General features: G+C 36.0%; 1 protein-coding gene across 6 annotated transcripts in view; it reads right to left on the bottom strand.

The window, feature by feature from the left end:
• The window catches only part of LOC138693213 (uncharacterized), a 394,304-nt gene that overhangs the window by 147,257 nt on the left and 220,938 nt on the right, over window positions 1–26,109 (bottom strand). For all 6 annotated transcript variants that reach the window (XR_011330253.1, XR_011330254.1, XM_069817007.1 and 3 more), the window contains exon 4: window positions 3,391–3,476. Coding sequence is in view for 4 of the 6 variants with exons in the window: in XM_069817007.1 (XP_069673108.1) it covers window positions 3,391–3,476 (86 nt within the window). In the remaining 2 variants the exon portion in view is untranslated. The remainder of the gene's footprint in view (window positions 1–3,390; window positions 3,477–26,109) is intronic.

The raw sequence follows: 26,109 nt of genomic DNA, 5'->3' as shown, positions 1-26,109 counted from the left end.
TATGCTCTTTTCGTTACTTCTTTCAACATCTTAATTCTAACTTTAAAATTCATGCTCCTTAGGCATACTTTCTTCTCACAATCTCCATTCCCTCCATTCATGAATTAATCATAATTTCTTAACGTAGTCCACAAATTGTATTTCAGTTTAACTCGATAATACGCTTTTCTTTCATTTAGGCTATATCTAAGGCAGACTTTCCTTTTTCCCTCGTCCATCATCCCTCTTGCTCATCTTTGTTCGGTCCTTAATCCCAAATTCCCGGCACAAATTATGTGAGCGTAGTACGTTCATTTTAATCTGGTGCCCGAAAGGAAAGATTTATCGTCAGTCATATTTCCACACACGGCTAAGAAGGCTTTACAATGAAGTTAATATTACGTTATTCAGCTTTCCGTACCTTCGAATAGTCTATACAGATAGGCTATACAAAATTACAAATATAGTTTATATTACAACTTATCAAGTGACCAGAAACTAACTCAAAATCTGACGGAATATCTACCAAAATAAGCATAGAAGAAAGCCAGAATGATCTAGGCTAGGCTAGGATAAGTTAGGATAGATAGGATGGGACTGATACATAGAAATATAGATAGGTGGGTAGGTGGTATGGGCAGACAGATACAGACAGATAACCTTTATTGTCGAAGGCATAAAAATACCTAGACATCGTCTAAATAATACATTAAAATAGTATATAAAACATTATTTAAAGTTCAATAGCGATGTATGCAATGGAGAGGGAAATGAATTTGCCACCCTACCCCATTATCTCCTGGCTTAGTTCCCTCGCAAGTGGTGTCTTACTGGTATCACTTGTGAGGTTTAGACCTGTCTACGGACAGTTGACTAAACAATAACATAAATACATTATTTCATTATTTAAGAGTTGTAAGATCCACATTTTCGTCCTCTAAACAATAGGGACACAGTTGTATTAACATATTTTTAATATATTTTCTAAATTTAAAAATATTACTTATAATTTAATGTCAACAGGCAAACTGTTAAACTTCCTTATACCAAATCTATAAAAGTTATGCTAATATTAGTAAGGTGGTGTATCAGAATAGTCAAACTATTTTTATTACGAACATAATAAGTATGAAAATCACTAATTTGATAAAGTTAGAAAGATCGGTACGAATTAATTTCAATACTTTTAAGGAAGGATTATATATATATATATATATATATATATATATATATATATATATACCATAAACAGTAATAAGGTTATAATGTAAAATAATATTATCTGTAAGAGATTCTACTATCAATAACTGTTATGCATCTGACAGTAAGTTTCGAGCCATAAAAATGTCATCAACATGGTTCCAGGTCCTCAGAACCAAGTACCATATCAAAGTCTAGACTCGATTTGTGTTTAGTAAAGACAATAACACATCATGATTAATTATAGTTCTCAAAATTCCGATTTGATGATAAATATTGTTAAGTTTCGAAATTAAGCTTATGTAGTGGAATCTTCAAGACATAATTATGATAGTCAGATGTAACACCCAAAAATTTAATAGTTTTCCATTTACATAACTAGACCCACCCAGTTATACGTATTTCTGGTTCGTATGTGATTACGCACAGGTCTTGGAAAGATTACATTTACTCGCAATGATATATAAATTAATTCTGAGTTGTACGTAATTCGCTTTCGTAAGTACCTAGTATTTACATGATTTACTACCTTATGACTTTGAATACATTTTAATAACTTCCTACAAACCTCGAAGTTGGTTGCGGCAACATACAAGCCATGTACAGTGCCAGCGTTTTTGACGTGTCTCCTAGATATATAGTGCCCAGTTTGTGAGAATGTTGCTAGTGCAGCTGAGAATGGTACCACTTCCTATACACGTCACATCAGCCATTTGTCAAACACAGTTGTCAGACTGACTGCGGCAAATATAAAACACTCGCACTTAACGTTCCCATTACTTATTTCACACGCCAAAAACGGTGACGAGGACTATAATAGTGAACACTGTTGCCTTTTTACATCAGTGATCTCAAGTTTTGAGGACTCGTACCGAGAAGACATTAAACTCTTACAGCTCAGACGAATACAGAGCTGGCATTCTCTATCTTTACATGCTACCTTATCTTTTTTCTCACGGAACATACTTCAAACATTTCAAAACTTGTAGATCACTCAGTATTTGCCTGGCAATTATGTGTGACAGTAAAAGGAAGAACTACTCGCTAGAAGACAAAGTTGGATTTATAAAGGAAATAGAAGCAAATCCCAACAAAACAAAAACTGAAATTGCAGTACGTTTGTAGTAAACATGCATAATATAAAAAAATAATAATTATGATATATTAAAGACTCAGTTTTTACCTGAAGACAAAAAACTGAAGCCAATCTATGTGAGCAGTGCATTTATGTAAAGTATTGTCTATTGATTAAAATATATTTGGACAAGTTAAAAGAATCCTACAGTGCTTCCAGCTCGCTATGTTCTGTTAAACTGATTCCCAATTAAAATATTAGAAAATTATCTTACATTAAAACTTTATTTATATATCGCACCCTTAAAATAATACTGTCGTAACTACCAAACGTTTGTTCTGAGTGAATCCAAGATAAACATTTCAAAGTCGTATGAAAACTCAGGATTATCAAGTATCAGTATGAGCCCTGCAGACTTCACACTTGAACTTAAGAGATACGACAGTTTTACTGTTTTATATAGGATTAAATAAAGGTTACAAAACTGCCTGTAACTCAACATTCAATTTTTGGGAGTTACGACAGTATTATTCTAGGGGTGCAATATGTAGTTCCGAGTTCTGCGTAATTTAGCTAAATCAATCCCCTTCATTTACATACTACCCAGATTTTACCTCATATTATAAACACAACGGATAATGCCATAAGATATAAAATATAAATAAAAAACTGTAGGCTATATAATGTAAACATGTTTTATATGTTGCAAAGAATCTATTCATTGCATGTTGTCATGGACATTTACAACACCACTATCTCCTCGTTAAGTTTCAAGTTTACTGGTTCAATATTTGCATATAAATTTGTAAGTTAAGCTTATATAGTATTTCATATATTTACATTTTGAATTTTGTAGAAAAAATAATTTTACTTTCAAACTTAGCAGCAGAAAATTCTTCATCGTTAAATTAAAATAGAAAATCCAATCATTTGTGTTATATTTTAACTGTTGCTTTCAAAAATGTTTAATATACTATTTCATTATAGTGCTCAATTCGTTGTTGGGTCTCATAAAAATCAGATTTCAGGAAGACAGAATATATATAACATTTCGGACTTTCAACTGAAATGAATATATTACTTAATCGTAAAAATGCACAAATGAAAAGGTATTGGGTTATTAACAGATCACTCACCGACAAAGGCAGGTTTGGCCTCATTTAATAGCGGCTCCAATTGCTCCTTCAGTATGGTGAAGAGGCTTGGAGAACTGAACACCCACCTGAAAAAGATAAAGGAGGTGAAAAACTGGAACCTGAAACAAAGATAGTCTTGGAGAACAGTACATATTCGATAGTTCTCTATTTCCAAAACTTACGCGAAATGTTTAATTCGTTTAAATTATAAATACTTTGAATAATTTGTATATAACCTAATTCACAATCCAAAGTGTCGAATAAATGATAGAATAGAATGGTGGAACTTTTGTATTGTATATTATCTCCTTCCAGATTCACTAATATAGACTCTGCACTAATAAATAAATAAAAATCAGTGGCATGCTATGATACAAACAGTAGCAATCCAGAGAGCCTCCTAATCCCATTCCCGGCAGGAAAGTGAGAAGAGCAAGAACGAAACGAGCCAAAGGACTCAGCCCTTGAAACATAACGAAAATAAGATAATCAAACATGAAATTCTATTCACTATTCCGTGGTGTATCAGAGAATTTTGGAAGCCTCTCCCGCATCAAACTTATATTTTGGGGCCCCTCGACTCATAACAAAAACATCCAAGTTGCCTATTCCTTCCACCAAGCAGAAAATAGTTTTAGGATACAAGAAAGAGTAAAAAATTCAAAGAGCATAAGTTAACGCAGAAATGTTGGAAATTTTGGGACTTCTAAAAAGACACTCCACTACTTTGCAATACTACAATTTCTATGTAATACTTATTTGATAAAAATATACAATATAACTTAATTAAAATTCGCTCTTAGATAACCCGGAGGTTCATTGCCGCCCTCACATAAGCCCGTCATCGGTCTATATCCTGAACAAGATAAATCCAGTCCCTAACATAATATCCCACCTCTCTCAAATTCATTTTAATATTATCCTCCCATCTACGTCTCGGTCTCACCGAAGGCCTTTTTCTCTCCGACCTCTCAACTAACATTCTACATGCATTTCTGGATTCGCCCATAAGTGCTACATGCCCTGTCCATCTCAAACGTCTGGATTTAATGTTCCTAATTTTATTATGTCAAGTGAAGAGTATAATGCATGTATTTCTGCGTTGTGTAACTTTCTTCACAATAAATGGCAAGCAGATTAATTCAATTTGCAAGCATATACAATTCGTTAGTTGAATAGACTGTGTTAGTATGTAGAAAGTTGGTTAATTCTGTTCTGAACATTTTTTCTTGGCACTTCTAAGTTTTAAAATAGTTAAGCAGTGCACCGAAGAGTAGGAGTTTAAATTAACAGAGGGTAGGTGGAGATCTATTTTGCGTCTTGTATTAAAATTACGAAAGTTTTAGTAATACTAAATGTATTTTGGTTTTTAATACAAAACATAAATCAGGGAAAAATGCGCGCAAAAGGTAAGGTCAGTATTTCTCAATTTTGGACAATATTTATACATGATGTCCTTTTATGGACACCTGCCATTATCTTTATACTTTTTTCTTATAAAACAAAAATATGTTTGACTTCAGATTATACTGTAATTATAAAATAAAAGCATAGTTAGGCCTATCAAATTTTAGAAATAGATCGTTTAATACCTGCGTTTGAGTTCTTGTATGATTGAAGGGGTATAAGGGAGAACATATCAGGACCTACAAAAAGTGAAAAACGAGTTGTTACATTAGTACAGCCCAGCAACATACATTTCAAAGTGCTCCTATCGGTCATACTGGAGTGGGGATTAAGTCCTGTAGAATAATGACGTCATGCGCTAATCGAGAACGGAAGCCTATGTTTTGAATGTTGCCAGACAATACCAATAGGTAATAATTATTAACATGCGAGTTATTCGTTACGTTTATTATTAATGAGCATAAACGATTAGCGTCCGAGAAACTTTTAAATTTGTGCACTGTATGAAAGAACGATCTTGATCGAACATTCAATTTGCTATCCTGAAAAAGTGAACCTGATCTTTTTCTCCTGCACCCTTCAATTATATCCTATTGTTCTATAACAGTGTATTTTTCTATAACAAAGCATTTATATTTGTAAATTAATTTGTAATTTGCAATAATAATTTGTAATAGTATAATGATCTGTTCCAGTTGTTGTTTAGTAAATTGTCCGAATACAGGTCTGAATCTTACAAGTGATACCAAAAAGCATCATTTAATGAGGCAACTAGGCCAGGAGATGACGGGGTAGGGTGGCCAGTTTCTTTCCCCCTCCATTGCATGCATCGCCGATTAGCTACATCCTGTATGTTATATTATTTATTATTATTATTATTATTATTATTATTATTATTATTATTATTATTATTATTAAATACTAAGTCGCTTTCAATACGTAAAACGCGATTTAATATCATTTAGCTGATGTTCACCATCGTTAAACCTTTCAAAGTTAGTAGTGCTCGAGAACTACTGTACTCTCGGAACAAATCACTGAGGACTTAGAAAAGTGTCACACACATTGTATAATTACAGGCATATCGTTTGCTTTGCTACAAGTAGACTGTTAAAACTCTGTGATTGATGTGACGAGCATTATTATCATAATATTTGATCTCGTAGTGCGGGGCACGCAACAGATAAGGCGCAGCTTTGACTATATAGATTACATAGATGTCCAATTGTAACTCGTACGAGGTAATTTCTGGCGTAAGCAACCCGCAGCGCATATTCTTTTAAGGTCGTTTTTCCTATTTTATATGGAAAGTTATTGATCTTAACAGAGCATGCTTGACGTGCAATATCTCCTGGTTCTATAGGCGTTTGAGAATCCATGATACAGAACAAGTCGCTCGATTCCCGTCTTCGAAATGGTCCATTCTTCACGTGCTAATGTAATGCGTCATCTTATGAAGAGATTGAACTTTGTGCTGACGGTAGGCCTACATTGAATAGTGTTGCCAACTTTAGCGACAAGTCGCTAGATCTAGTAGTTTTCAGAGGGTGCCTAGCGACAAAAATTACGAAACAGCGACTAACGACTTTTCTGGAGTTTTTATTAATCATTTGGCGACAAAGTTAGCGATTTTTATGTTTTATCATTTCAACTGTTTTTAATAAAATGTATTTCGAATCATTAATTTTGTATTTTTACATTTTTAATATTATGAGAGAGAAAAGATTTTCCTTTGTACAATTTCAAAACATTATAAGAACATCCCTGCACAACATCTTGAGTTATCCCCTGCATTATCTTTCCTCCCGCGAATTCTTGGCGTTATTAAATGGTGCAGTATTTCATCAAAGTAAATTTTTTGGTTAAGGTGTACCAGTACAAATATTCTGCCGGGGCTAACTCTAATAACTATGTTTGCTATGGCCGTATTTCCTTTTTCCTATTCCAATACTGAGATAGAACGCCTGTTTAGTCAGTATAACTTAGTGAAAACAAAATTACGAAACAGAATTCATATCAAAGCAGCTAGTGCTATACCTCACACCTCACAAATACCAAAATTCCTGTAAGTATACTGTGGAAGACTGAAAGTACTGATGTGTATTTACGTTCCACTTCCAGCCTATATGAATCTTTATCTTCCACGTCAGCAGCTAGCCTACAGTAAAAGAGGAGGATATGGATGATTTATGTCTGTAAAAGTTACAATGCATTTTTGCTATTACTAATCTTACCCGTTTCTTTAGATACGCTTTTTAGTTGTAAATTGAATTTAGTGACTTGTTAGCGACATTTGACATCTTATTTGGCTACTTTGAGATGACAATTGTTGGGAACACTGAATGAATATTAATGTAGGGCTACTAACTACTGTATTATGATAAATAAAGGAAAACGAGTGAAGGATAAGACCAAGAAGCATAAACAAATGAAAACTGTTCAAATCTGGCTTTCAGGTATAGCTCCCTGTGAAGCTGACTTTAATAATTTCAATTTCCAGGGGTTCGATAACCGGTCCCGGAACAATTTTTCCCCTTGAAATTATTCAAGTCGGCTTCACAATGAGCTGCATCTGAAAGCCAGATTTGCATAATATACGTCACTGTTCGTTAACAGAAAACCACAATTCAAGTCACACAGAGTTTTTGTCTACTCAACTGTGGGTCTTTGACGTCTTGTCAACCCACATGAGGTGTGTGGATATAAAGGGAAAAATTGAGCCGATGTCTGTTACAGTTCCTGGGTAGTTCAGTCGGTAGAGCATTGGCACGCTCGCCAAAGATTCCGGGTTTGATACTCGGCCCCGGAACAATTTTTCCCCTGAAATTATTCATGAACATTTTTAACAGTGTAACAGATAAAATGAACAGTCAATGTTCAATTTTACGTAGGCCGTTGATGTTTATGTAGGTGTGACGTTTATGTCAGCATGGAGGTATTCTGACACACTGACGCGAGCTGCATAGTGTGCCTACGCTTACGCTTATCAATGTAGAAGGATAATGTAGTGGATCCTGACAGATGTTATAAATGAAATAAAATACAATAGAACATGAAATACAACGTGAGTCTCGATCAAAAACAAAGCAGTGACCGTAGAAAAATAAATACAAAGGACACGGATACTTTTGGCTGCTGGCCCCCCACTGTTTGCGGATGGAACAGTAGTAGTAGGCATAGTTGCAGTAGTAGACTACAGTTGGGAGCTAGACTTTGCGAGAGGAGGATATGCGGTAGGGAAAGCATTAAGTGCCACCCGTGTTCTTTGTAACAGTGAATCAGAAAAACATACTATTAAGCGTTCAGAAAACAACATTTATCGCATCCTGACGGTTACTGTTGACATGCTAGCGAAGCAGCTATAAATTTAATTGGTTAGTAGCGTGTAGTGACCACGAGACCTTGAGCCGAGTTTTTCTCTCTTTCTGCACTGCGACTGATATCTAACCCTTTACCCCACTAGCTAGCAAACACTTCATCTCCAGTAATAACAGTAGTGGTGGAGTAGTAGTAGTAGTAGTAGTAGTAGTAGTAGTAGTAGTAGTAGTAGTAGTAGTAGTAGTAGTAGTAGTAGTAGTAGTAGTAGCAGTAACAGTAGTTAACGACATTTAATGCTTAATAGAAGAGTTTAAAATCAGGGTAAGCAAACCATAAAGTCCTCGACAAAATCCGCACCAAAAGTAGAACTAATTCTATATAATATAAACATTTATCTTATTTTTTCCGCGCCATCTTATTTCTCAGTTTATTCCACATTATATGTAATATACAATTCTCTGTAATACAGGAAATAGTAAATTCAATGAAGAAATTCAACTAGTAATTCTTGAAGTGGAGCACCAATGTATGTTTTTTATTTCAAATAAAGACCTATTATTTTTTGTACTAAAATTGTAATTTAATGTGTAGGGTTTCCGAATAAACTGACTTGAGTATGAACACATGTCCAATAATTGGCAGAAATCGCTGTAAAGACAGTCAGACGGAACGCTAACATAATCTCTTCGGCATCAGGGATGCTGAAAACGAGTATTCCTGGAAAAAACTCGAAATTGAATTTTTGCATGAAAAAGTAAAATTATGACAAAATCCGAGAGAAAAAATCAAATTCCTAGTATGAGGCCCACCACAAGATGTAATAGTGTGTCGTTCAGTACACAGAACTACATTTTCGTCACACAAGGGAGATTTATAAATTGCTTCCATTATATACCAAATCAGATTGCTGGCCTGCTCGACAGACTTCGCTGTCCGATGTATACCAAATCTCCGAATACATCGCTGTAAACAACATTTTAAAGACAGTGATTGCTCCTGATATTCTGAATACTACAGAATATTGTTGATTTTGGTCAAATATAGATTATTTTCTATTGCGAATATACTATTTGTGCACACCTGCGGAGTAACGGTTAGCGCGTCTGGTCGCGAAACCAGGTGGCCCAGATTCAAATCCCGGTCGGGGAAAGTTACCTGGTTGGAGTTTTTCCGAGGTTTTCCCTAAACCCAATATGAGCAAATGCTGGGTAACGATCGGTGCTGGAACCCGGACTCATTCACAGGCATTATCACCTTCATCTCATTCAAACGCTAAATAACGTAAGATGTTGATACAGCGTCGTAAAATGTGTATATATATACATATATATGCATATACTATTTACTGACACAGATAGAGAGAGCAAATTATTTAATAGTCCGCTTTTTGATCGGTTTAGGAACCTTGGTAGATCTACTGTTTCCACCTTCAGCAGATGAAAAAGAACAATTGAGTTTCTGGCATGCTCTTGTATTATTGCAAGCATTAAAATATTCGTATATTCAGAGATTTGCAACCACGAGCCAATGGATTAGTATTATGGTATGTAGCCCATAACTTTCTAATACGAATCGTCGTAATATGAAAAAAATAACAAATGTTAATTGTACAGTAACATTGTTGTGATCATTTTAAGATAGATGGAAAATCTAGTTATGAAGAAAAATTAAATTCATTATAATAATAATTTCAAGTTTCATTAAAGTATTGAAATAAATTGCAGCAAAATCAGCTGTCTACGAGCCGCTACTGCATTTCAGACCTTCACGTCTTACGTTTTGGCGATGACTTATAGTGAAATGATGTTAAATTATACCAGAATGATAGGTGTTGACCATTTAAAATCACAACTACATCTGTCATTACAGAAATAAGCTATATTCCAGAGTTAGGCTTAAATAAATACAAAGCCTCCGGCGTAGCTCAGGCAGTAGCGCGTCTGCCTGGTGATCCGGAGCTGCGTTTGGGCATGGGTTCAATTCTCGCTTAAATTGAATACCTGGATGGGTTTATTCCCAGGTTTTCCTCAACTGTAAGGATAATTTTAGATAAACACATGGCAAATCCTGAACCTTATCTCACCAAATACTACTTTGCTATCACCAATTCCATCGACGCTGAATAACGTAGTAGTTAATACAACGTCGTTAAACGGCAGAAAAAATAAGTACACGTTATTCTTTACACAAAAAAAATTGCTGTGGTCTCGTACTTGGAACTTCACAATCTTAGCTATCGAAATCCTTGACTAGTGTAAAAGTATAGATAGATGGATTTATTGAGCAATATTATACATACAAATGTACTATATTATCAGAAATTTCTCTTAAATCTAATGCACGTGTCTTCTGACCGTACGTGCTGTGTAAAACAAGTCCTACGTTGTAGGTTTCATCCCCTTCACCTATGATTAGATCCAACCACTCTCCAAAAGAACACACAGATTAAAATGAAAATGGCACAAACAAAACACATTATATAATATATCCTAACCTAAAAGAGGCATAAAAGTGTATAATTGAGTAGTTACCATTATCCCTTCGTCAGTTCGAATTACAAACTTCAACGGCTGAAGTTCTAATCTGTCTCGCCTTCAAGAGGAACAATCCAGTCTTTTGTTCGCATTCTCTATTCCCCATGAGGTCAAGACATGTAAGCGAACTCCTATTCTGACTTAACATCGAGGGAGTGTAAAGGAAAATATAGTCCACAGCAACATAGCAATGAAGCTATGTAACAAGAATAACGATTTCTCGTTCTTAACTATCGATACTTGTAGATATTATTTGACGAAAGTAGAACACTGCTTTCTTTATTGAAACCATAGAAACAAGGCTAATCCCAGACAAAAGCAGAATATGGACTGCAACTAAAGAATGGCAGAGACAATGGTTCAAAGCATTTTTGGCAAATGACACCACTTCCTTTTTGGGGTTTGATATATTATTAGAAACCTTCGCTATAAAGCGAATGAAGATTGCAGACATGCTCTGAGTTGAGCTGGGTTGGTCTACTCTGAATTTATGCGGCATTCCATATAAGAAAAATAAAGAGACAATGGTGTAGCCATAACTTATAAAAAAAATTAGTTGGAATAATCTATCGACAGATTTTAACTAAGCCATGAACAAAAAAAAAAATAATAATAAACGACAAGAATTCGTTATGGTGTATCCAAGTAAGTCACGTGGGAAGCCAGCATCTATCGTCCTGTATTGACAGGTGTGAATGAGCTGGAGCAGCTACGAGAACAGCAATGTCGAACGTTCCATGGCTGTAGCAGAATACGACGGACAGCGTCGATACTGCAGCCGAGTCCATTCATATGCTGCGTTGGACTGGGGATGAACTTATCATACGTAACTTCAGAAACGTGTTTTGAATATGTTTCTACATTTGGACTATGCATACAGCATATAACCTGTGTTTGCTATCTGTCAGAAAAATAACCATCTCATTATAATTAACTTATTAATGAGTAACAATGAAGAATTCAAAGTACGCTTCTTATCTGTAAATAAAATATGATTATCCATATTACTATATTGGAAGAAAAATGTGGTTCCAAGTAGGATTGAATCACAAGGAACGTATGATTCAATTTCCTGTTTTAAAACGAAAATAGAGTAGGAAAATATTTATCCGATACATATAACACGTGAGGTATTGTCAACTATTATCTTGGCTAACGACTAAGTATAGAAGCGGGATTTATATAAAACTCTAAAGTATTTCGACCTACAAGGTTTTTATGCTTCCTGATTCCTGTTCTTACGGTTGCCAACTTTTTTTTTAATACGGGAGACTGAGGAATCGACAAAATTTCACATATAAAATAGACAAATTATTTGTATCAGTTGTTGAGAAACAACTTTATTCTACACTTCGGCAGCTAGGGTTAAAATAAGTGTATTTTGAGACAGATTTTGTCTCGCGTAATAGTTGAAGTCGACTGCAGTTTTCAGCTTTGATTTGATTAAATGTGTCGTGCTCGTGTTTCGAACATCTGTCCAATTATTGTTCATGAGATGAAACATCCTCTTTGTATGAGCATTACTGCTTTGTATGTTTAGAACAAAACTAGCCAGTTTTTCCAAATTTATAGCATTAGCACGGTTTGATTTTAAACGGGTGAGCACTAAAATCCATTTCTGCCAAGCATTACTTGCTGAAAAGACTGAATATTTTAATGCTTGTCTTCAACAAAAAATTCATCATATAATCCAGTCGTCGTCAGCACTCGCTGAAATGGGTAAAGTGTAACGAGTACAACATAATATGCACCGTCGTGCAGAAGGGACAGACAGAAAGCATACCCGCCAGTAGCCACGGTCGCACGCCAGTGCAATGTCTTATGCGCGGATAAGAGACGCTAGTCCGAGAGTGCTCTGTGCTTATGACCGCTGATATAATCAATCATCATTCACGGCAAAATCAAATGTTAAAATAAACATTCTTACATTATGCAAAAATAAGGGAGAACAACGCTCGAAGAGAAGAATAAATAATACGGGAGCCGAGAGATTGTTAAAAATTAGGTGCAAATAGGAAGATTCCGGATAATACGGGAGGGTTGGCAACCCTACTTGTTCTAGAGGTTAAATTCTACGTCTTTAGTAAGTTGTAGGACTTGATTTCGATAGAACAGATTCACTGGTTGCAAAGAAGAGCCAAAGATTGTTCTTTAGTCAGCTGTCCGAAGACAGGTCTGGACCCCATAAGTGACACCAACAAGGCTTCACTCATGAAGCAACTAGGTCAGGAGATAATGGGGTCGAGTGGCCAGTTCCTTTTCCCCTCCATTGCATACATCGCTTACTAATTACATAGGCTATTACGCCAGTCATGTCAACTGATGCCCACAGGCGCAAGCGCTAAGGAGAGCCTGAGCGCTTTACAGAGGAAAGGAGACAGACGAAAGAGGTAGTATAGGCTTGGTCGAGCTATATACAGGGATGGCCAGCACTGATTCAATAGATAAAGGGAAGAGAACTTATTAAAACTGTATCCATGTTAATTTTTAGATTTGTTTGAGAAGTATAAGTGCATTATAAGAATGTAAACTTTAATTTTAATGCTCATTTTTCACAAGTTTGTTTTTTTATTCGAAAGAAATATTTTCTCAACTTTTTTAAAATAGAAAAGTGAAATTTTCAGATATAGATGTATTTATTTAGTAGCCTTATAGGTACTGAAAGAATGTTTTCGTAAATCTAATATACCGTAAATACACATTACTGAAGATAATGTATTACAAATTTTGAAAGTATTCGCATGGGAAATGTTTGTAAGGAAATGAATTAAGAAAGCAACTACTGTTACATCATAAGCAAAAGATGTGTACCGATGTGTCATAAAAATGTCAGCTCTATAGCTTCAACAGGTTTCGAGAAAATAATTTAATATTCTGATGATAGGAAGTTGCTCACCAATATCACCTTAAAAGCATTAATCGATTTTATAGGGATTTGTATATTATTCGAATGCTAAATACCAGTATGTTAGTGCGGAGTGGCAAACGAAAGTCTCTCCCAAAAGTAGTTCGCGCCTTCCTGCTATAGTATGTATATTAAATCATGTTTTCTTCTTTAGTGGGATTTTTAACGACCACAGACATTCACAATTATCAACGAGTAAGTCTATCAAATGTGACTCCATGTGGCGGAAATCGGAAGTTAGATAATATAAACAAGCTCATACGGAAGATAAATCGCAGCATCTCTTGGCAAGAAATTCTACCAGTCCTCTTCGAAATCGTGGCTAGAAATTCATCTCTGTTTCAAACAGAAGAATATATATTATACTAGGAAAACATATTTAAATATCTGAACAATGAAATACTTTCGTTTTCTCATTGCACGAAGAACAGAGAGAAAGTACTGCAAAAAGATATTTCTAGAATTTCAAGGAAATATCTGTTTTTAGCATTTCAGACAGACTACAGAAAAATTTGATTAGGCCATGTCTCTTGTCTGACAGTGCAGTGAGTGGCAAACGACACTATTGGACGGATTATTTTCATGAATTTATCCGCGAATGATGCATATGAACTATAATTTATGTTTTAGCAGAAAATTAACGAGTCTTTAATTGGAATAAAAAACAAAATAAGCGTTCATTCTAAATCAAATTATAGTTTTCTTCGTAATTTTAATATTTCATGTCGAACAAAATGACATGGTTTCTAAGAAAAGGAGAAGATTTCTACCAAAAAAACTATCTATAGAATTACTTCCACTCTTGGTTGTTTTACATCATAGTTCCATCTCTCTGTTCATAAAACACTACGCGATAGGCTACCCTGCCTTGTTCAATCAAAGAGTTATTTTCTTAGAGATTACAGGTTATTATAACAAGTCTCTTGTTAAATGTTCGGAGAAACTAAAAGTAGACCTACTACAAATATCGCTTCTCATTACTCTTGGCTATTTAAAATGGAGGAAATTTACTTAGCGTCTATATTTTAGTATCTGTATCACTTTAAAAACAGATTTTCGTAAGTAGAGACACATTCGAGTTGAATGCATGTATACGAAGATCTGAAAAATTGAAGACATATATACATAACATAGGTCTATACAAATATAAAGCTTACAATTTATAAATTAAGACATTATAATTATTATTCAATGAGATCATAAAAAGTAACTTCAGATAAAATGATAGAAAGAGCGTTTGTTTGTCTTCTCATTCGGGTGGAAAGTACAAACAGGACTTTCGTCCGCAACGTGACAGAAAAAGAGGAAGAATGGTGAAAGATTTTTTTCTATTTTTCTTATTTCCTAACTTTTTTTGAAAATAAAGACGATAAAGACTTTGAAATGACAATTACAGTTTCACGTTAACCTAGTAGCCTTTGACAGAGTTTCCTGACCGAATGATTTTGTCTAATCTCGTGGTGTAGGCCTATTAGCTAAGATACAATTTCAGGGACTTTTACCTCATGCATTTTTTATGTTCAAACCTCATGAGGATAAAAATTCTTAACGAGTTCTGTTTTGTCTTTTATTCATATAAAGTTATAAATAATATTCAGGAATTTCAGTAATTAAATTTACGTAACCTTTCTACACACATTTCATTTTAATTTAATTTATTTGGTACTCCATCGTTAAGGTGTTCATACCATTAACGTTATGCAATAATAATATTCCAGCTGTGAAAAATACGAAATGGAGTATGAGTTTAATTTAAAGGAAAACAAATTTTAGCTTGATCCTGTAAATTGTTGCTAAATTGTGACGATTTTATTTAACTATGTTAAATGCTTTGTCCATATTTAAACCATTTATTCATTATAAAGTAGAATGGATAGTAGTGATAACGCTGCACAGTGTGCAATAACGCAAATCTAGCTGGACAAAATTCACAACTTCTCTGCATTCCAACGGATTGTTATGAAACTTTGTACAGATCTTATAGAAAGCAGGGTAATTCCATGCAAAACAGTATGACGAAAAACATTCATATCTCCAAATTTGTTAAAAATGGTACATTCAACTCTTTATGTCGTATATATTAATCATGTACAAAATTATGTTTGCGACAGCTACCCTTTAAATGTAATGGGCAGTTAAAATATTTTTATTTGAGCACATAGCTCTACTTTAAATTTGTTTTCTGACCATAAGAATAATAAAAAAAAATTAAAGATATCGTCAGATAGCTTACAGAATAGGTTATTAAGATACTATAATTCAGTGCAGCTCTGAAAATTGTGTTTAAAGAAATTCAAAAATATATTTAAAAAACGCCATTACATAAAATCGAATATTTCAATTCGCATGAAAAAAATAAATGACAATTTGCTAAGCATTTTCATTAGGCTGTCAAATTTTCATAATGGGATCTTCAAAAATAAGGAAGTTACAAATTAAAACAACTCGCCGTGTAAAGGGCGATCTATACCGCAGCGCCATGCGCCAGCACTGCTGCTGGTCACTGCGAGAAGCGTTTCCGCGTTGACGACGGGTTGCACGTCACAGGTCAGATTCCAACTATTCGGTACTTCTGATGAATCAGGATAGGGTTTTATTGTTAACTTTCCATGAACTGGAACCACACAGTGAACACTTCTTGTCCCGGGAACAGTCTTTGAGGCCGGCAAATCTTTGAGGATTTAGATTTTGTAACTACTTCATGTTTTTCAATGAATGTGAATGACACAATAATTCCCTGTATATTGCATTTTGACCAATCATACAGTCCTTTAGGAGTTGAAATTAGAGTTCCTGGCGTTTGCAGCAATTCGCTTGATTGTACCCCTTACACTGTCACTGGGCCCTTTACCGTGGCTAGTTCCAAAGAAATGCCACTCCGCAGGTATTTGAAAATCGTGTTCATGATTGAGTAGATTAACGGATTTTTTTCGTTCTTGTATTCGCTAGCTGCTCCATCACTGAAATCACATATTTTAGATATTTCGGTATGTGTTTGCTTCAGATGTTCTATCATTTTCCTTTAAAAACATGAACTGTTGCACTATCGTGAACTAAGCATTCCGAAATTACTGAAAAACAAAGGTTCTCTAAATTACCACCAACTGAATTTATGTAATATACTGTGAATGGGTGTATTGTTGCTTGAGAAGTACTCCAGTGATGATCAAGTGCATCACGATGCTGAGTGGGCACCAGTCCCATACACTGGCCGAAATTTCATGAGGAAATTTCTTCCCCCCATGAGGACTTGAACCAGCGCGCATTCTGTAACGCGAGTCTTAGGCAGCATGCCTTAGACCACGACGCCACGGCGCGGGATGCTAGTCTATATTACAGATGGCAATTATGAATTATTGTTTTCGTCTGTAGAACTGTTTCAATCATACAATATGCTTCCACGAATATTAAAAATTAGTGTATCCCGTCCCACTCGACTACAAGAAGTCGCTGACGATAGAGATCATTGCTGCTCATATTGAACGGACACCCAAAACAGCCTTTTCAGGGCTACATAATTTTTCCAAAATGTCTTTTAAAAATTTATAATTCTAAGTCCTTGGAGGTAAAGGTGGCGGGCACGTATGACTGACAAACCTTACTGCCATTAAAGGTGGTGTTTGTAAAGCTGGGAGCCTTAATCTCTCGCCACCCTCTGGGCCGATTTGGCCTGTCATGGAGTTGATTTTACAGTTCTAAGTTACGCAGGTTTAAATTGCAAAGATCTCACGGTCGGGGATCGAAAACGAAATAATTTTCTTGGCAGGTAAACTCGCTATCATTGAGCTATGAAGGTGATACGGACTGTATAACACTGAAGTTGGCTGGTATATAGGCCTACAGTATTAATATTAGCTCTTAATATCTGCTTTACAATCAACAACACGTAGTTTTCAACATCCTAAAGCCTAATTACGATGAATATTTTTGAGTATCACAACATTAGCATTACTTTTAATTGCACAGGGACATCATTTTATTTTTACTTCAATTTTTATTGTACTTCACTCCCACCCCTTCCACTAATGAAGTTCAACCGTCCTCCACACAGAACCAAGACCGCATATACAGTCATAGTAGCCTTACGGTCTTAGTAAACAATATGTTCCAGAAATATATTCACGTTTGCCAGTGACGAGAGAGCTTTCAATATTGAATCATTTTCGCACAGATATTGTCGTCCATTTGCCTACGTCGCATCCCGGTTTCCCCCACCAGCTAATGGCTAGGCTGTCTTAGCTCTTTTCTGAGAACATTAATTTCTGTTAGGAATTGGACGTCTACGTAATATTATACAACTGTTTAAAATAACTTAAATAAAAGTTAATTAATTAACTGTCACGTGATTTCCCCCCTTTCTACGACCCTGCGAAATAACCACTTGGACGGACAGTAGATAGCATGTCTGAGTACTTTTATCTTTTCGGATCGGGCAGAAGTGAAGACTGAATTCACAGTACGTAAGGTACTCTTTTATAGAGTAGGTACAGAATTATTTCAACATGAGTTACTAGTACGAAGGACGAAACTGATAATTGGAATTAGGTACAATAGTATATAGTGCGACAATATGCACAATAGAACTGAAGCCTGTATCGAAATGAACGGCCACCATTTTCAAAAATGTGTTTAAATACCCATATTATATATTTCAATTTAACTTCATTCTCTATAGTGTACACTAATGTGCTGTAGACAGTATAATATACACTGCATAATGAATATGTCAGCATGCACAGCTTAGTTCGTGCGTAAAAACACGCATTGTTAATACTGTACTGTATTTTGATTAAACAAAAACCTAATGAAAATTATCAAACTCAAATGCGTGAAATTTTCTAGTTTACGTAAATGGATGAACTACTTTTTTTCCCTCCTATATCTAGTAAAGTGATTTGTTTGTATATTACGCCAGTATCATCGAACTCCAATCGTGGAAGGGGGTAGCAAACAGTGTTTCCGGTTCTCAACCGTTGATCCAAAGGTATAGCCAGGTTAATATTAGAAATGTTAGTAAAAATAAAATGATGTCCCTGTATTTATTGTGCTTTAAATGCATATTGAATCTATGCCGACAACTGTGCCGTTTGGCGCTCAATTAAAAAACGGCCGACCACTTTATGTTTCCGCGGATGTACAATATGTTTGTCATTAATATATAACGAACTTTAATGAAGGGTCCAAGACGAAAAATTAGCGGTACTCGTCATGTGAAGTCAGTAGGTATAGAATGTATTAGTGGCGGGTCGGGGCTTCATTCAAATACTGCTTTTATTAATCTATATTAACAAAGAGCGCTTTTACATGCAGTATATCTACATTGAGCTAACAGCTTTCCTTCCTCATTAGATGGAAGCCGTCGTTTGAGTTAAGTCTAAAAAGAATCACCTTCAGCAGAGTCTGAACTCGTGACTCTTTTGAGGTCAGAAGTAAGCATGGTAACCACTGGTCAATATGTACTATAATTTTAAACTTTATAAGGAAATAAAACTAGTGAGTAGTAGTGTAAATTTTTATCTTTTCGACAAAATACCTGTTACTCAACGTGATTATCCTCAGAGGCGGACCTACAGAAACTCGCACATCGATTTCTTTTTCTCGTTTCTCTCATTCTTAACGGGGTTGGGGTCATTCATCTTTAAAATGCAAGGCACCGAGTGACACTAGCTTGATCCATTAGCAGTGGAGGCGTAGTGAATAAAAACATGGCTCAGTCTTTAAAAGTGAATCATGTAGATTAGAAATATTCAACTTTGCGCCTCCACCAAAATCGATGAGACATGAATTGAATACTTTCCGGAAGCTTCTGTCGGACTGTGCATGTATAATTCAGAGCTAAAAATGTGTTTCAATTAAATGTTTAAGTGCAGTTAGACGTAGTGGATGGAAATATTAACATGCATTTGCTTATGGGAATGGGTCAATGGGAAAACTTTTCTGCGGAGGTAAAAAATTCCTCACTCCAGAGATATCCGGCGCATATACTTCTACATGCACTGTCTGGACAATATTCCCAGGCGCCAGGTCGTCTTGGTAACAAAAACATTGAATTTGGCACCTGAAATGTTTAATTTGTGACTGCTAAAATTCTAATGATATTAGTGCAATATAACATCTAGCCTTTTATTTAAATCCTCTCAATATTACCACCACTAATAATCAAGTAAGTAATTAATAAAAATAATTTTTACGGATAGGCTATTGATGATAAAAAAACAAATACATGGTTACTCACTTTAAGATAAAGTGATTTTTGAAGAGGAAAACATTTGAAAGTTCATGTAGAAAGGAATTTAGTGTTATGAATCTACTAGACAGTAAATTCAGATCATCTTTATTACAGACAGCATGAATCATGTAATGATGATTAACATGAATAGCCTAAGTCTATAATATTTCCAGCCACTGCGATTAGTAGAACACTGGTTTTCAAACAATGCGTTACACGCACGTTAAGAGAAACCAATACGAAGGAAACTATAGGCTATTGGAAATTATTGAATGCGACGAGATTCAACCGGAATGCAGTCTAGAGGGAAGGAAGCAAGTGAAATTTACAATTATTTTGTGCCTGGACCCTAACAAATTTTTCTGGCTCCAAAAATCTTTGATCAATTTACCCTCCCTAATCTAGGGTCTACACTATTTCAATTCAATTTTAAACTATCATAAATTTAAATTCTTTCTTACATTAACTTCATTCTCTCATACATAAGGAACTCAATATTTCAAAATAAATTTATTAACATCAATTACAGGCTACATCAAACTACTATTCTACATACTAATTACATTTAAAATTTGTGCTGAAAGAACACACACACACACACACACACACACACACACACACACACACACACACACACACACACACACACACACACACACACACACACACACACACACACACACACACACACACACACACACACACACACACACACACACACACACACACACACACACACACACACACACACACACACACACACACACACACACACACACACACACACACACACACACACACACACACACACACACACACACACACACACACACACACACACACACACACACACACACACACACACACACACACACACACACACACACACACACACACACACACACACACACACACACACACACACACACACACACACACACACACACACACACACACACACACACACACACACACACACACACACACACACACACACACACACACACACACACACACACACACACACACACACACACACACACACACACACACACACACACACACACACACACACACACACACACACACACACACACACACACACACACACACACACACACACACACACACACACACACACACACACACACACACACACACACACACACACACACACACACACACACACACACACACACACACACACACACACACACACACACACACACACACACACACACACACACACACACACACACACACACACACACACACACACACACACACACACACACACACACACACACACACACACACACACACACACACACACACACACACACACACACACACACACACACACACACACACACACACACACACACACACACACACACACACACACACACACACACACACACACACACACACACACACACACACACACACACACACACACACACACACACACACACACACACACACACACACACACACACACACACACACACACACACACACACACACACACACACACACACACACACACACACACACACACACACACACACACACACACACACACACACACACACACACACACACACACACACACACACACACACACACACACACACACACACACACACACACACACACACACACACACACACAAATAAAACGTAGTACAAATAAAGACACACACATACTGTATATACACAAAACATACGAGAACATACACATAAAATATACGAGTATAAGCACATACAACACACGAAAACACACGCAAATACACAGACACACACAAACACACACACAAAACATACGAGTACACACAGACAACATACGAGCAAACGAACACGAACAAAACACAAGTAAACAAGTCGTTGTTTTATGTACATTTTGCTTAAACAAGTATGAAACATTTATACTTTAACCCTTTCATCTTATATAATAATAATTATTATTTCTCTTAGTTAAACGTTTTCCGGTTGTCATCTGATCTGACAATTTATTTTGAGCAATATAAAAAATCTGGAGAAAAATCGTGCCGCTAGATTTAAGTTGAGAGCAAATGCGATACTGATTCCACATAAAGACCCATTAATTTTGTAAATTTTACACTAACATTTATTCAGTTTCACGTGCATCATTCCTAGACAAATTGACTCGTAGACGACATGTTCAAAACTACCTTTCCTATTATTAAGTAAAATGACATTTATATTTTCGCAGAAATAACTAACTTTATTTTTTGCAGCATCACAATACTTTCTCTTTAGTAAGAGAGTAAAAAATAGCCTGAAATCGTCGCAGTTTTGTTTCTGCATGGAAACCATGATCGTAGGATTTTAAAACAGACTTGCTAATAACTGTAATTGAACATTCCAATAATAACGTTTAATTATACTCATACACTCAGCACAGTAATTAGTATGTCGAACCTGTAATGCGGACTTTAAAATCATAGAGCAAGTACCACCATACCATGTCCATTAATTGACTAGCTCAAAGCAAACAAACATAAAATCGCATGGCAAAAGTTGTCATTATTATTTTGCGAATAGTCCTGTTTCTATGTTTATGTTTCTCAATGTAATTCTTCATGTTACATTACAAAAGTTGTGTTTTGGATACTCCTGAGTTATGTTTCCCAGGTCAGACTCCTTTATTTATGGATATAGTCAATGTCTCTACAAGGCGTGGAAAGCTCTCCTCTAGTCTCTGAAGTGACATATATATATATATATATATATATATATATATATATTACATAAATTAATATAAATCCATGACACGACAGACCATAGAGGGTCTCAGCCGGACAACTGCTGCTTCATGTGCAGATGTCTCAGCAGAGGCAACTTATACTGTGGTAAAGTGTGGTTAGCACGATGCCTCCTCAGCCGTTATAGCTGGTTTTCAACACCAGATATCGCTAGCCCTGTAACTCCCCAAATTAATCGCGATGCTGTGTGGACATCTGGAAACGATTCCATACAATGGTCGAAATTTAATAAGACATTCTTTTCTCCTATGAGGACTCGAATCAGAGCCCATTCCTTATCGATAGCTTAAGGTCTAACAATTCAGCAGAGACAACAAGTACTGTGGTAAACTGTGGTTAGCACGCTCCCTCCTCAGATGTTATAGCTGGCTTTCGAAACCGAATTTCGCAAGCCTCTGTAACTCCCCAAATCACGATGCAATCTAGACATCGGTCCCATACACTAGTCCATGGATGGGAGGGTAGTTGTTCGCAAATCGAAGTGCTTCGAAGCTTCTCTCCAACGCCGAGAGATGGGGCTGTGATTTACAGTGCCGGTCTCTTCGCATCAGTCGTTCTGTACCGTATAAATCGAAATAATTGAAGAGTCAGAAGCAAAGGGGTATAAGTTAGTTTTGAGAAAATGTGATTGAAAATGTTTAAGCTTTCGTAAATTCCATGAAACTTTAATTTTAATCTGTGATATGGTTAAAAGATTGCCACTAGAAAACGTGATTACTATGATTTTATACGGTCGTTCAATCGTTCAAACTTTAAACGTCCGCTCACGAAAACCTGCAAGAAATAATATATCATATTTTGACTTGGAGAAAGAGAATTCACAATCATTTTAGTGTTATTTGAGGTCGTTAACTCGGAAAACAGTTGATGGATTTGAAAAAAAAAATCAGTTGAAAGAAACAACGTTTACAGAATCTGACAAAAAAAAAAAAAAAAAAAAAAAAAGCAAAATACCGATAACATAATCCTTACAAGTTACCGTTACATTTTATCCTTTGAGATCGCTTAGACTCTCGTTAGGCATGCACGGCCATGTCTAAAACAATTAATTGATAATTCAGCGGTGAAAGCAGCTGGAAAAATGTTTGGAATACTTACATGATTTTAAAAGAATTAAACAGTCCAAGCGTAGTAATGTCACACGTTTCAGTCTGCCAGACCGAGTCTATTTCGAAAAATTCGGAAAGTGATTTTGTTCTCAGTTTTCAGCTCGAATTAGTATCAGTGCAAAATAATACGTTTTACACATAAAAATTAAAACTTTACGAAATATACGAAAGTTTAAACATTTTCAATCACATTTTCTCAAAAGTAACTCAAGTTCACTTATACTCGCTTCTGACCCCCTCAATTGTTTTTATTTGTACAGTACAGAACGACTTATGGGAAGAGAGCAGCACTGTAAATCACAGCCTTATATCTCGGCGTTCGAAGGAAGTTTCAAAGCACTACCGGTTCGCGAACCATTAAATGCCCATCCATGCACTAGTCGAAATTTCATGACAAAATTTCTTGCTCTACGAGGGACTCGAATCAGCGCTCATTCCTTATCGATAGCCTAAGTTATGACACCTTAAACAACCCAGCTACGGCGTGGGACGATATACCGGCATTATACAGGGTGTAAGGAGTATCAGTGCCATTATTTTAAATGATTATTCATGTCATAAAGAAGAAAAAATGTCCCCACAATTTTTTCTAATTGCAATAGGCCTATGTAAATAATTATTACAGTTCATAATGTTAGACGTTTTGCAACGTTGCTGGATGGGGAGGAGAGGGATTACAAGTACACAGTACAGCTCAAGTGGGTACAGGCATACCAGTACAAAATAGATGCTCTGTTCTAATGCAGGGGCGGACAGGACAATTACATAAAACGAGCAGCAAATACAAACATTCAATCTCATTAATAGAACATTATGTTAAATTTACATTTTAACAATGTTGCTCCATTTTTTAATTGTACGTGCAAAAAAGAAATAATAATGGTTTACTGCACAAAAGCACACGAACGTTTTTTCTAGTGCAAGATTTTAATCTCTCCCGCTTCCGTAAAGCAGTATCATGTTTAACCCTGCAATGCTCCCCGGAGTGACGTCACCCCAGCTGACTCCATTTTCTTCTATAGTTTAGTATAATAATCTAATAATAGCTAGAGCTATTCAACGACAATAAAAGTTTCAATTACCTGTAGTGGAGGGAGGGACGGAGGAGAGAAAAGTCTTGGAGTGACAACATATCCCAGGTGAGCAGTAATGATCAGGGACGACACTTTGTCCCAGCGTGGACGAATTTTAGGTTGGTTGTTGCTTGCCTATATTGACATCAAGGAGACCATGGGTTCGAAGGTACTGCACTGTGACAGGAAAGGGGGAACCTGTGTGTGCTGCGCCGAAGAACGAATGTACGTTTGATTTGTTTAGGATTCGAACCTATGCTGCTCTCTGTCACTGCCGCTTGTTTTGCATTGTAGCAGCTTACCTATAGTTCCTACAGTACTACTGTTGCTGTTGTCACTCAGTGGCAAGGTGGTTGTGATCGTGACTCTGTGTGCAGTAATGTAAACATAATACAGGAGCTCTAAACTGAATGCAATTGCAACTGCGTTTGGAAGTGAGTATTTTAGTGTGGAGGGCAGCAACATACGCTCTAAGTGTGCAACACAGAACTAAAGATAAATGTTCGTAAAGATTTGCAAAAGCACTGTGAAACGAAAAAGCATAGTGAACGTTTGCCGTTATTTCTCTCATCTCCACGGTTTACAAACTGAGTTTTATAATGATTTATGCGAGATGATGATATCGGCAAATAGTCCAATACACAAGCTCATTAATCCATATTTTCAACGGTTTATGGAAAATATACACGTCTAAAAAACTGCCTAGTATAACATCAAAGCGTACAACCTATTTATCGCCTGCATACGAAAAAACTCTGAACCCATTCGAACAGCTGTATTTAGTAACAAAATATTTGTATCTATAGATGAGACATCGGATGCTGTGGGACGATAAGTAGCTCACGTTGTTGTAGGAGTGATGTCCTGTAATGGATCAGGAAATAAATTTTTGTTGACATCGGAAATACTAGAAAAAGTAAACAATGCAACTATTATTGTTAATCTTTTTGAGATGCACCCATGTATAACATCGTGCGATTGTTGAGCGAACTTTCTCGCAGTACAAGCATATTTTTAGTGAAAACAGAAGGAATTTCACTTTTTCACACTTAAAAATGCACATTGTTATATATTGTAACGGACTACAGTTTGTATCAGAATAATGTACGTAACTCGATTGCAAATACTTGTGTGTAATTTGGCTAACTCGTCGTTGTTGTAAGTATGTGTAAGTAATATTGTAAAGATGTAACTAATAAAGGCATATGTTACGCGCATACATACTACTGTATATGGCAGTGGTAACCTGTAGAAATGTTGCATTTTTGTTCCGTCTATCTATACCAGCAAAGAGTCGCGTACTGTCGCTGGACTGCTCGTATCAACTAATAAACACAGGTATTTTAGACCTGTTCC

The sequence above is a fragment of the Periplaneta americana genome, chromosome 17 (genome assembly GCF_040183065.1).
Source record: "Periplaneta americana isolate PAMFEO1 chromosome 17, P.americana_PAMFEO1_priV1, whole genome shotgun sequence".
Taxonomy (NCBI): Eukaryota; Metazoa; Arthropoda; class Insecta; order Blattodea; family Blattidae; genus Periplaneta; species Periplaneta americana.
Note: the sequence above shows the minus strand (reverse complement) of the source record. Positions and strands in the feature narration are given on the sequence as shown.